The sequence below is a fragment of the Leguminivora glycinivorella genome, chromosome 2 (genome assembly GCF_023078275.1).
Source record: "Leguminivora glycinivorella isolate SPB_JAAS2020 chromosome 2, LegGlyc_1.1, whole genome shotgun sequence".
In the NCBI taxonomy this organism is placed as follows: domain Eukaryota; kingdom Metazoa; phylum Arthropoda; class Insecta; order Lepidoptera; family Tortricidae; genus Leguminivora; species Leguminivora glycinivorella.
Window position 1 is genome coordinate 16,604,806 of NC_062972.1, and position 14,156 is coordinate 16,618,961.

The 14,156-nt window shown below is 38.6% G+C and overlaps 1 protein-coding gene across 1 annotated transcript in view; it reads left to right on the top strand.

Moving 5' to 3' along the window:
- The window catches only part of LOC125240834 (peripheral plasma membrane protein CASK), a 252,926-nt gene that overhangs the window by 226,978 nt on the left and 11,792 nt on the right, over window positions 1-14,156 (top strand). Inside the window, 6 exon segments of the mRNA XM_048148974.1 lie at window positions 1,587-1,778; window positions 3,903-4,067; window positions 8,945-9,013; window positions 9,661-9,690; window positions 10,074-10,172; window positions 12,510-12,648. Coding sequence (XP_048004931.1) covers window positions 1,587-1,778; window positions 3,903-4,067; window positions 8,945-9,013; window positions 9,661-9,690; window positions 10,074-10,172; window positions 12,510-12,648 — 694 coding nt within the window.

The window sequence follows — 14,156 nt, forward strand, 5'->3', positions numbered from 1 at the left end:
TAGAGCCTACGAAGAGAGTTCTCAACTTTCTATATTTAGTATCCGATCCGATCCAAGATGGCATCTGGTACGGGCGTAGGCATTTATGCAAATGACTACAGTGGTAGTATCAGCAAGGGCAATTATGCCACTGTCTTCCAAGCCGAGACATATGCAATAATTGCCTGTGTACATGAGAATATAGTTAGACAAACCCAAAGGAAGAATATCTATATACTCAGCGACCGTCAGGCGGCACTCAAAGCCTTCACATCGCCCAGAGTTGACTCTAGACTGGTATTAAACGGCATCCAAGCTCTTAACAAGCTTGGAAGGCAAAACAGGGTGCAACTGGTATGGATACCAGGGCTCGAAGGCTTCATTGGCAATGAAAATGCTGATGAACTTGCCAAGGCCGGATCTGAAGACAACTTCATAGGTCCGGAACCTTTTGTGGGCATTTCACAAGGAACCATTAAAACGGCTATCTATCTAATCACCAAAAAGAGTGGGATGCCCTGGTAGGCCCGAAGCATTCAAAGCTCTTTATGCGGAGGGTAGACTCTGGGTGGAGCAAAAAGCTAGGAAAGTTAGACAATAGACAACTCCAAATTATAACGGGGGTGTTCACAGGCCATTACGGGATCAAAAGATTTTGGCCAAAATGGGACACGCTGACAACACTGATTGTCGCATGTGTGGCGAAGAGGAAGAGACCGTCAGACATCTATTGTGTGAATGACATGCCCTTGCCAGACAAAAAATGAAGAACTTTGGAGCAGGCTACCTAGTACCAAAGGACTTCAGAGAGCTAGCCTCATCATCCGATACGTGGAGATGGTCGAGAAGCTCCTGAATATCTGCCTTCAGATCTTAGGATCGAAGGGGGTAATTGCACAAAAGATCCCGATGGGTCGAAATGTATCCGGAAGGGCCCTCGCAGATTTAAGATAAGTATCCGATCCGATATCAAGCGAAGGACTGACTCCTATACATTCTCGAAATCATTCAAGGCGCCATCTTTGATTTTTGCCTTTCACATCCTTCCTACATCCGATATCGGATCGGATAATATGACAACGCTGTATAGCCCTATAACCATCATCATATCCAATGATGTTGTTTCACGTTCCACTCTACAGAAGCCATCCTCTCTACCATCCATTTCCAAGGTAAAGGTGTTGTCAGAAAAACTTCTCCTTATACCTAACACCTAACTAATCACTACTACTAACTGTCTTATATCAACAGCTCACTATCTGATTGCAAGATTCTAGTCATAGAACTAAAGATAGAGAGTTAGGTGTGTTTTAATTTCTACAGTTTGCTGATTTGCGCAAAAAATAAATAAAATATGTAAGTAAATTTCGCATTATGGCACTCATCTATCTCAGCTGTTATCAATTCCACGCTTATACGCACCTGGAACATTAATTTTGTTCCATTTCATAAATTATCCAGCTGCAACTACAACTGCAGACCCTAACACTCCGCACTTTCGTTAAACTCTTATCGATAAGAACACAACACTATGAATAGTATGAATGGTAGGAGGCAGCTATCGTAATGTTCTCGAACAGTGACGTAACGCATACGTATTGTTGCAGGCCCTCCTGCAGGCGCACGACGTGGTGGCGCGCGAGGTGTACGGCGAGGAGTCGCTGCGCGCCTCGCCACCTCCCGTCAACGGGCGCACCACAGCGCCGCCACAGGAGGACGACGACGACACCGAGCCCGAGTTCGAGAACGTGACCAGGGTGCGCCTCGTGCAGTTCCAGAAGAACACTGACGAGCCTATGGTGAGTCACCTCTGTATACTTATGTGTAGTAAGTACGCGATATTGGAGGCTCGCCAGGTGTAGTCAACGGGCGCTCTACAGCGCCGCCACAGGAGGACGACGACGACACGGAGCCCGAGTTCGAGAACGTGACCAGGGTGCGCCTCGTGCAGTTCCAGAAGAACACTGACGAGCCTATGGTGAGTCATCTCTATTTTTGTGTAGTTTCTACGATCAATATTGGAGACATGCGCCAGGTGAAGCAAATGGGCATTTCTCAGCGCCGCCACAGGAGGACGACGACGACACCGAGCCCGAGTTCGAGAACGTGAAAGGGTAACTCACTGCGCAGTTCCAGAAGACAATTAAGAATGAAATGGTGAGTCACCTCTATTTTTTTTTTAATTACGATACAATTTTAAAATTCAGAATGTGAAAAAAGTAAATAGACAATTTATGAATAAACACTAAATGAAACAAATATAACGGTTCGTATTGAAACCAAGCGTGCCGACTTTTTACCACATATTTTGACGCCATGCTGCAGTTTACTGATGAGAAATCCAAACCGATACAAAGACACCAATGCTCCTCCGCCTCTTTGTAAAATTTCACTGATGTCCGGCTGCAACAAAAGACGCGCGAGGACTGTCAATAGCGACCGCCAACCTTTATGATCGGACGGTGTTCGGTCACGAAAAGGTACATGCATTTTTGTGAGGGTATATTTATATCTGCGCAACCAGCATGGTCGCGCGATAGACGATAAAATATCTGGCCGTCCCTATCGCACTTACAAATAGTGCGATTGGGACGGCCTGCTATTTTATCACTTATCGAGCGACCATAATTGCGTGCCTGTGATTATTAACTTTAAATGTTGTTGCTACGGCGTAGCGGCGTACACACGTAATGTAGATATTATCAAAAGTCCTCAGCAAGCTTGATTCTCGCTACAAACGTTGAAACTTTACTTACAATAGGATAAGAGCGTGTTTTAACCGTTTTAAAATACGTATACGTATACTCCTACTCGATACCGTAAACGTCGTACGTAATACAATGAATATTTTTATACGTGACGCTAAACAGCTATGAAAGTAGGTAGTCTATTCTCATAAATGCGATGATAGGACACGGGCGGAACGAGTGACACGCGCCATATATTCCAAAATATTTATAAGCGTGAGCAAGGATCGTGTCGACGTGAAAACGTCTGCCCTCGAAGACGACTTTGTTTAGCCTTGAGCACTTGAGCAATATCGCGTACGTGAATTTACTGCTATTTTTTTGTCTGTCTAGTTAGAATATCTACATGATTAGTACTTAGTCTCTTGAAAGGGCCTTAAATGCAAAAATTATAGGTACCTACGTATCCCTTAACATTCATAAACGTTCACTACAGTTATGAAGCGTTCGTTTGTCCCTTTCCGACGTATTGGTGTGTTTGTGATGATTTTTTTCGCATTAATAAAATTTGTTGTTGGAGTCAAATAGATATAGTAAAATAAATAATCACATTCGATTGTCAGGTTAGTTAGACTTATATCCAATTCTCACAACATTCACGTTACGATGATTAGTTACCTAGCGACCTTTCGTAACGTAGGTACGATTTGCGTCATCGTGTTTACCTATACGTAGTTACATCAAAGGCCGATGTTATTTCCTAGAACAGCTGAAATAGAGATCCTGATGCGGGTAATGATGACTACGTATTTTGTAGCAATCGTGACCAGTTTTCGTATAAGGTTCCGTTGAAACCATAAATAGAAAAGAGATGTATTGTGGATATTGGGAAAGTTATACGGTATTTTGTTTTATATACCTGATCCGTATCCTTTGATAACATACAGTGATCGGTAATCGGAGTTTAAATTCCATATAGTGTTGTTGAGAATCGAGTGAAATCTGTAACGTACAATTCACGTGAAATTATTAGTTAAAAGGGTAGACATTAGACTTATATACGGATCTTAATTGATTGCCTATTTCTTCATTCTTACGTTTCCTTCTTTTAGTTTTTTTTTTCATTAAAAATTAATACATTTGCAATGTATTTGTTATGGAAAATGCTTAGTGAAACAGTGAATTTTAAAGTTGTGTACGTTGCTTTATAGGTATATCATATTTACTTGTCTACAGGGCATAACCCTGAAGCTAGCTGACGACGGCAGGTGCATCGTGGCACGGATCATGCACGGAGGCATGATCCACCGGCAGGCCACGCTGCACGTCGGCGATGAGATCAGGGAGATCAACGGCACGCCTGTGGCCAACCAGTCCGTCGCACAACTTCAACGGATGCTGGTGAGTACAGTCATATACCTGCAGCTAGCTTACGGCGGCAGATACGGTACGATAGGTACTATTATAGATACGGTATTTTAGTCAGACTTAACGGATAGGCCAAATAGCCTGCACGCAGGCCACACAATTTTCATTGCCGTGAGCCACTATGAATTTTCATTACTTTCACGGATCAAAGTGTAAATCATACCATAAATAATCCATGTGTCGAAATGACCCTTCAGGATCTAATTTCAAAAGGATCCTAAAAGGATTAGATTTCGTTGGATAAAAATCTAATCCTAAAAAGATTAAATCTTAAAATCCTGAAAGGATAATCCTATTTTGTGCATAATGCAACTTCTTTTGTTCCTCGGACAACATTAAACTTCAAGGATCTTGTTACGGCTTAATATTCTCTTAGGTACAGTCAGCCAAAAAAGTGGTTTACCACTTTTCGACCTTATGAGTTTAACATAGAGTCGAAAAGTGGTAAACCACTTTCTTGGCTGACCGTACTTTCGTAAATTATTAGCTATACCGACATTGAAACATTTGAAGAAATGAAATGAGCGAGTGGTTTAATTACCGGTACCTACATTAAAACTATTCAGTAATCCATTTCAACGTCAACTGAACCCAGTCTGAGGCACGTATATAATAATACCGCGCCGTAATAAACTTAGTAGGCACTGTGAGATCGCGAGGATTTTACTTTCAGACGTTTGACGCGGCAGCGACAGGGTTTATCCGACGGGCTTACCACGCTACCTACCTACCAACCCGCAACTTTTACTACAATATGGTTGCATATTCGAATAACAAAAACAACAGGGTCGATGTCCAATTAATATTTATTATATTTTCTTACGTTTTTTACTGTAAAACTACCTATATTACATAAATCTGCCCAAATGATGGTCCAAATAAAATCAGAAATGTAGCTGAAACTGGCATTGGAAATGTGCTTTAAATGCGAAATTTATGTCGGTGAAACTTTTACCATGATACGAGTAGTTGTCGAGTGTGCCTCAAATTATAGACAGAAGCATTAAACAGTATTTAAATTTAATTATTCCGGCCGACGCTGCACTTTATTGTGACGTCATTCTTCGTTATGTTTTAATTCACTGAAAATTTTACAATCTGTACCTACTTTCAATTCAATTAATATCGCCAATATATGTGCGGTGTTATTGAACCAGTGGGTCATAAGTTTTCAAATATTTGGTCGAAACGATGATAGAATTAGATACCGAAAGTCTAATTTCACGAATGTTGAACTTGGAACACTTTGGAATGTAAATACTATAGCGTAGTACCACTGCAGCAATATCTATCGGATACATAATAATGTTACATGCACATCAGCCCTGTGCCATCTTGTTCGTGTCGGCGGCATTATGAAAGCTGTCGCATCCCCTTTAAATCGCTTGAGCTCAGTTGAGACTACTAATGCGGCTCAATATTATTGTCCAGTGCTGTGGTAAGGATTATCTTTATATTTTATATATGAAGATATGAAGATATGTATATACCTACTCTGCAATTTAAGTGTACTAGATTAATTGATATTTATTGCAAGATGCGCAAAGGTGGGGATATATTTAGTGGTTGTTACTGTTATGTTATTACTTATCACGTAAACATACTTCAGTTTCAAAAGGGCTTATTTTTCTATCAACTCCATCAAAAATGCACTCCTCCTGATCACAGATTTGGATGGAGTGAATGCCATTTCATTTAGACTTGACTTTTTCACGGTGTGGTGATCATTTCAGTATCAAAGATCTCACGAAGACATACAGAGATATCATAATATATAAAACTAGCTTTTATCACTACAATTACGATCTTATATAATTCAAATAAAGCTGATTACTAAAAACAACAAGGGAATGTATGATTGAACTAATTACTTAGGTGTTTTGTTATTCCTAACCATTGTACACCTTGAATCAATTATTAACTTGTTAGGCATAACTATGTAACATAGGTTGATTCAATCCTTAGTTGAACTTACTAAGGTAATTTAGTTAGCATAATTATTTTTCATGGAATTATTGAACAAGATCTTAATCGATTCAGTTACGTTGCAAAAGTAAGAGCAATCAAAATTACCTTATTTGATTTGTCTAAGATCTTATCAGGCTTGTAAGGAATCAAGATGCTTGACTACGACTATCAAAATATTGATAGGAACAACCAAATTTTTTTTAGAGTGTATGGACGGCAGTTCTCCAGTAATGGATCCCCCATTATGGACAGTGAAATAAGTTTAAAATTTTACTTTTAAAGCCAACTGATACGCAATGAGTCAATTTTATACACCATAAATACAATTAGTTTGGGTTATTTTAACATAGGATTGTTTCTTGTAAATTTTGGTTTTGTAAATTGTTCCTTGTCCATCATAGGAGGTAGGCAGTTTTTCGGGTCCAGTAATGGACACTCGCAAAATAACGTCATTTCTTTATATCTTTGGAGCAACAAACTAGTATGTTTTATACCTTATCTCATGCTTAATGCAGTAAGTAAAACGCATTCAAAATTACACCGTGCGTTTTTTTTTTATTATTTTATACATGAAGTCATCTCTCTTAGCAACATTACTAAGAATTCGTCTTGATATTTTTTTCAGTAAACTGGTGAATTTTATCTTGTCTCCAAATCCTTCAGAAATAACCGAATTAATTGAAACTTCAAAATTAAACAGCTCTACAACTCTAGTTTATGGTACATAGCCGTCAGTTTTTAGAAACTTATTATAGATACTTATTTTTAAGGATTTGTGTTTTTTTGTCCATAATGGCATCACCGTCCATTATGGGGTATTTTACCTTAGGTACATCTGTCCGCGATTATTTCGATTAAGGTAAAGCGGGGCAATTCTCGACTGGAGGGCCATTGTAACTGATCTATTTGCTGTACGGTTCGGTATTGGCTGACTGTACCTTACACATATTACTATTGTTTTTAAAAAAATTCTTGCAATGATTGTAGAATTGTTACACAGCGACCACAGCGTAGGTAGTAGGTACGAATATGTATGTATTTTACCTATATAAATATTTATACTGGGGAAACTTCATACAACCCACATAGCCAGTATCTCGACGCTATGGTCGGTAGAGTAAAAAGTACTTCCTTGCATTATCGCTTACAATTTTTTCCATTTTGCTTATACTTATTGCAAACGTAAACATATAAAAGGCAAGAAAACAACGATCTTCTTACAGCACATTGAATGTAATAGTTATTACGGATGCAGGATACTCGCCGATGCCTACTTACTAATACCTTCCCACTGAGCCACCTGCATTTTACACTGCCTAGATATCGATTGCCGACCGATTATTCCGACCCCAATCCCTATTCTTATCCCCGTCCCTATCTCTATCTTTGTCCCCGTCCCCGTCCCTGTCCCCGTCCCTCCCCTATCCCTATCCCTATCCCTATCCCTATCCCTATCCCTATCCCTATCCCTATCCCTATCCCTAACCCTATCCCGTTCCTGTCCCTGTCCCTGACCCTGTCCCTGGCCCTGTCCCTGTCCCTGGCCCTGTCCCTGACCCTGTCCCTGTCCCTGGCCCTGTCCCTGTCCCTGGCCCTGTCCCTGTCCTTGCCCCTGTCAAATTATCATGCTAGGAGGTGAACTTTGAAAAATCCTTTCTTAGTGCTCCTCTAAGGAACTTCCGTGTGAATTTGAAATCTCTTGAACCAGAAGTAAAGATAAAAACTAAAGCTATACTTATGGCTATTTTTGATATTTTAACCCCATTGCACAACAACAGGGGAGAAAATTTCTTTTTCACCTCATTAGATTTTAAAATCGTTGTATTTATCGTGATCAGCGACCCGATAAACCATAAAAACGATACCCATATTGTGTTTTTGACTTTACCCCCTTTGCGCCCCTTTAGGGGTCAAATTTTCAAAAAACCTGAAACATGTATTTAGTCATATGTCTTTAGGAATCTTCCTGTGAAGTTTCGAATAAAATAGTCAAACTAATCTTGTTTCCCCATACAAACTTTGAACCCCCATTTCACCCTTTTAAGAGGAGAATTTTGAAAAATCCTTTCTTAGTGCTCCTCTACGCCATATAAGGAACCTATGTGCCAAATTTGAAATCTCTAGGACCAGCGGTTTCGGCTGTGTGTTGATATGTCAATCAGTTAGTCAATATCTTCTTTTATATATTTATAAACCCCATTGCACCACAACAGGGGAGAAGGTATTTCACTTCGGCCTCGTTAGATTTTAAAAACGCTGTATTTATCGTGATCAGCGTTCCGATAAACCATAAAAACGATACCCATATTGATTTTTTGACTTTATCACCCCCTTTTCACCCTTTTAGGGGTTAAATTTTCAAAAAACCTGAAACACGTATTCAATCACATGTCTTAAGGAATCTTCCTGTGAAGTTTTGAATAAAATAGTCAAACTAATCTTGTTTCCCCATACAAACTTTGAACCCCCATTTGACCCCCTTAGGAGGTGAATTTTGGAAAACCCTTTCTTAGTGCTCCTTTACACTATATAAGGAACCTATGTGCCAAATTTGAAATCTCTAGGACCAGCGGTTTCGGCTGTGCGTTGATATGTCAGTCAGTCAGTCAATATCTTCTTTTATATATTTTTTTGATATTTAAACCCCATTGCACCACAACAGGGGAGAAGGTATTTCACTTCCGCCTCGTTAGATTTTAAAAACGTTGTATTTATCGTGATCAGCGACCCGATAAACCATAAAAACGATACCCATATTGATTTTTTGACTTTATCACCCCTTTTTCACCCTTTTAGGGGTTAAATTTTCAAAAAACCTGAAATTAGATAAATCGTATGGGTATACAATGTTCCTGATGAATACATTAAGTATATGTTTTCAGCGCGAGGCTCGTGGGTCAGTGACATTCAAAATAGTGCCGTCGTACCGCTCGGCACCACCGCCCTGTGAGGTAATACTAATTCCTTTGCTTTTCCCAGGAGTCTCATTTACCCCTTTTTGAGTTTGAGTAATCTCTTACTCGTGGCTTAGTAATATACTAAAATTAGTACATGACAACTTGTGTGAGTGTGGTAGTACTTAACTGTAACTGTGTGCGAGTGCGTTGACGGATGGATGAACCTCGCAGATTACAGATAAAATCTCAGAGCGCGCAGAGATTTACGAATTGAGAACATTTAAAAGACAAGGAGAAGTGATTTGCTGCCGCACAGCAAAAATACGTAAAGTGAAACATATTTTCTTTACAAAATGAAACATTAAACTTATCCAATTTACTAATAGCAGTCTCTTGAGATATCTAGAGGATCCGCGATGTTTGTCCCTCTCAAACTTTTTTACTTAGAATTTAGTTACGTGGAATTAACGTAGAGTGTTATTAACAATTCAGTTCATTTGTACAAATAATACTATTATAGTAAAATAGAACGTGTGATGTTAACGCTTGTTTGCACATAAAACACTGGGAACGACCTAAAATAAATTCTTAAAAACAAACAAGTCGGCAAGCGCACATAAATCTGTCACACTCGTTGCTTGTCTAAAGGCATAAAATTGGACATAAAAACAAAATTAAAACTGATACTTTTTTCTAACTAGCTTTTCCGGATTAAGCCTTCGCCCGTACTAGTAAGTAGCGAAGCCAAACCCTGCTACTTTATGTTCATTATGTTGGTTGTCTTGTCATGTTATGTTGTCGTCTATCACCCGGGCATGGCTGCGTCCCCGCGAGCTCCTTCGTTTCTGTGCGCTTGTTGTTCTTTGTCATGGCTTTACACTTTTACTCTCATCTCATCTTACACCAACTGTATGTTTTATGTTTATTATATTTCGTTTTAACTCTCATAATCTATAACCATTAGGGGTACATAATCAACTTTTCAATATCAGCATTCAGATCATTGTACGCATATCATAACTCATAACATAACACTTCATTTGTCACAAATGTCCTCGCCCTCATGCACTCTTAACAAGCGCCTCTTGCATTTTAACGTTGGATACTTTTTCAGATATTTGTGAGAGCACAGTTTGACTACGATCCCTTGGAGGACGAATTGATTCCGTGTGCTCAAGCCGGTATAGCGTTTACTACAGGAGATATACTACAGGTAAGCATAGTTTCTACTTTAGCCTTACATCCCTAGTTGTAGGTTGTTATTAACCGTCGCCTCATATCTCAAGAAGGACGGTTATCAAGTAGTCTGTATGTTTTTTTATTTTTTTATTTTTTATGTTTGTTCCTCGATATCTCCGTCGTTCTTGGACCGATTTTGAAAATTTTTTTTTTGATTGAATGTATATACATACAGATTGGTCCCATTTTTCTCAGAACCCAGTTCTGATGATGGGATCCTGGAGAAATCGAGGGAACTCCTCAAATCTGAAAGGCATACATATGGTGATTTTTGTGTTAATAAAGGAACAGCATGCATTTAGGTACGGAACAGTGACATTTGGTGCAGTGGAACTGCTGATGATGGCCAGAACGGAACTCTTCAAATCTGAACGGCACGCTTATAGTGACTTGGGTATTTTTATACGAACAGCATGCACTTTCGTACAGAACAGTGACATTTGGTGCAGTGGAATTTCTGATGATGGTCAGAACCGAACTCCTCAAATCTGAACGGCACGCTTATAGTGACTTTGGTATTTTTATAAGAACAGCATGCACTTTCGTCCAGAACAGTGACATTTGGTGCAGTGGAACTGCTGATGATGGCCAGAACCAAACTCCTCAAATCTGAACGGCACGCTTATAGTGACTTTGCCATTTTTATAAGAACAGCATGCACTTTCGTCCAGAACAGTGACATTTGGTGCAGTGGAATTTCTGATGATGGTCAGAACCGAACTCCTCAAATCTGAACGGCACGCTTATAGTGACTTTGGTATTTTTATAAGAACATCATGCACTTTCGTTCAGAACAGTGACATTTGGTGCAGTGGAACTGCTGATGATGGCCAGAACCAAACTCCTCAAATCTGAACGGCACGCTTATAGTGACTTTGCCATTTTTATAAGAACAGCATGCACTTTCATCCAGAACAGTGACATTTGGTGCAGTGGAATTTCTGATGATGGTCAGAACCGAACTCCTCAAATCTGAACGGCATACTTATAGTGACTTTGGTATTTTTATAAGAACAGCATGCACTTTCGTCCAGAACAGTGACATTTGGTGCAGTGGAACTGCTGATGATGGCCAGAACCAAACTCCTCAAACCTGAACGGCACACTCATAGTGACTTTGGTATTTTTGTAAGAAAAGCATGCATTTAAGTTCAGAACAGTGACATTTATTTAGTTATGTTTGTTAAGCATATGTTTTGAAGTCAAAGTTTGTCAAGCTTCGATTTCTTATAATATAATCGGATTCATGAGGAATTGAGGAAACTCCTCAAACCTTAACGTTATACGTATATTCATTTGTGTTTCCATCTAATAATTAAAGCATTAAAAGCAGTTTTAAAAAATACTTACACATTTCTACATAATCCAACATTCGCAAGTAGCTTTCACCAGAACCCGAAAGGCGACGGTTTTTTTTTTCTTAAAAATTATCTTAATTAAAAATAACAGATTCAAAAATTCCAGCTTAGATTACTTTTGCCTTGAATTCGTGCCTGTGCCAAAATATATACCCCAAGAGAAAATAACAATTCGCGTCTGGTATTTCAATTAGGTACTACAATCATCCTGTTTTCAATGACAATAAACTAAAATAGTGAGTTCTTGGGACCTACTATGGTCGCTCAGAGCATATTATTATTGTTTGGGTTACAATTTACTGCCACGATTACAATTATGTGAATCCGCAGGACAATACAACAATGCGAATGGCTCGCTAAAATAGACTATTTCGGTAAATGGAAGCTATTATCGTTGCAAGGTATTCACTATGTGGTTTAGTAGCAAGCTTTTCTGCGTAACAATGTTGTGTTGTGTTTTATACCAAAAATTGCAGCGAACTGTTTAGGTGTTAACAAATGTTTGTTACTATTTAACTTTAACGTGTTAGAGTAGGTACCTAACTTAAAATATGTATATGAAGCTATTGTTTAGAATATTTTTAACAGTCTCGGCCTAGTTAGGTACTATAAATATAAATGTACCTAAAACGTTAACGAAGTTTTTTAAATCGGAAAGAATAACAAAAATCAATTTTATAGCCACGATTTCACACTTGTGATCGTTCAAATTCCAAGTACGGGCTGATTTTCTACCTATTGCTTTACCTGGTGGTAAGTTTAGTGTAGCAGAATATTAGCTTAATGACGTGTGATAACATCAATCACTGACAAGCAAGTATGTGGGAAGAAGGATGTTTTGTCTTTAGGGATTAAAGCCTGTACCTAACTACTGATATAGCCTAAATACAGGTAGGTGCCTATTGCTTTAGATAAATGTCAATGTTAGAAAATCATGTTTAATTCCGTTGCAGATTATAAGCAAAGACGATACCCACTGGTGGCAAGCGCGCAAAGACGCTGCGGGCGGTTCGGCCGGGCTCATACCCAGCCCTGAACTACAAGAGTGGAGAGCCGCATGCGCCGCCGCCGAACGATCTAACACCGACCAAGGTTCGACACTAAACTGTGATTACTACTATGTGTTTTAACATTAATAACCGTTTACTTAGCCGATGTTGTTGCTGAGTGCTTGACCTGTTATTTTTTTGGAGTTGAGGTTTATTAAAAAATAAATATTTTGCGTTCTGATTAATTTGTCGTCTTCCTTATATCGATGTTGTTTATAGGATGTCCGTACTACTCGTATATATCATCGTTAGATGGTGTTTGTTTGGTTTGATATTTAGTTTAGGCTTTTTATTGTTCCAGTGAATTTATTTTAAGCGACAGACTGATTATTTACTTTTCTTTTTTATTTCGTTTAATAATGAAACTAGAACTTGAACATGTTTTTTTGAGTTGCGTCATGGTTTCGAATCGCATTTATTTATGAAGCCATATTGTTAATTCTACATACTTATATGATTTTGTATTAACATGGAAATAACTGACATGTTGTGTTTTGCTTCCAAACGTAAACATCATTGGACGAATCTGCAGTTGGTATGTAAAATGCTTGACTGTCATTGTACCGAGTAATACAAGCTCCCCTAAAAAGTTAATCAAAAATATATTCAACTTTCAACTATTGCATTCTCCCAAAAACTTTGCATGGTGTTTATAACCACTATTGATACCCTTAAATGTTATATATCAGCCTTTTGATCAGTCGCATATTTACTTGTATATCATGGCTAATCTGATAATGAAATGTAGTGTACCTATAAAAGTTGAAAAGCTGCTATTATTATTATTGTTATGAAGGGAGTTTGTGTAACCCCTAATGATACATGTAATTATGTTTTATTGTGAAGTGTTAGATACTTTCAAAGATATTTCCGAAAAAAACCATTAACCATTTGAAATGTGCGCAGAACATATTTATTGGGGTAGTACTCTTAACTGAGGAGTTATTGACTTAAGAGGTTAAGAGATGTAGGATTAGATAAAACGTGCACTCTAATTGGCAGATAGATAAAAATAGATACCTAATTAACAATTTGTCATGCTCCGTGACTGTTGAGACAAGGGTTCTAGCTAAAGTGGCGATTTCATATAATTAATTTCGAAAAATCAATTTAGCTAGGACCTAGGTGCAGTTCTCATTATTCATCGAAAACGAGGGACTTTATTTAACTAACATCTCTTCTACACCAGACCTATCAATACCTTTTCGGCCCTAACCTCTCAATAAACAATATGTTCGACTTTTTAACTTTGACGTACTAACGCTTCACAATATCAGTCCGAGTGTACCCCCGACTACAAGTAGCGGCCTGTACTCGTACCATTCCATTGGCAAGTTGCGTTTGCATGACCCTTGTTGTAATGTTGTGCTGCTAGGAACCGAGGGCTGCGTGTCTCATACTGAGGCTGTGAAAATACAGGTAATTGACTCATTTATAATACATATATGTATATAAACTTTGAGGAATAAATAGGTGCTTGTTTTCGTTTGCTATTTGCCACTTTCTTTGGAATTAAAGATCTTGGTGCTGCCACAAAAATGACAAGTAAAA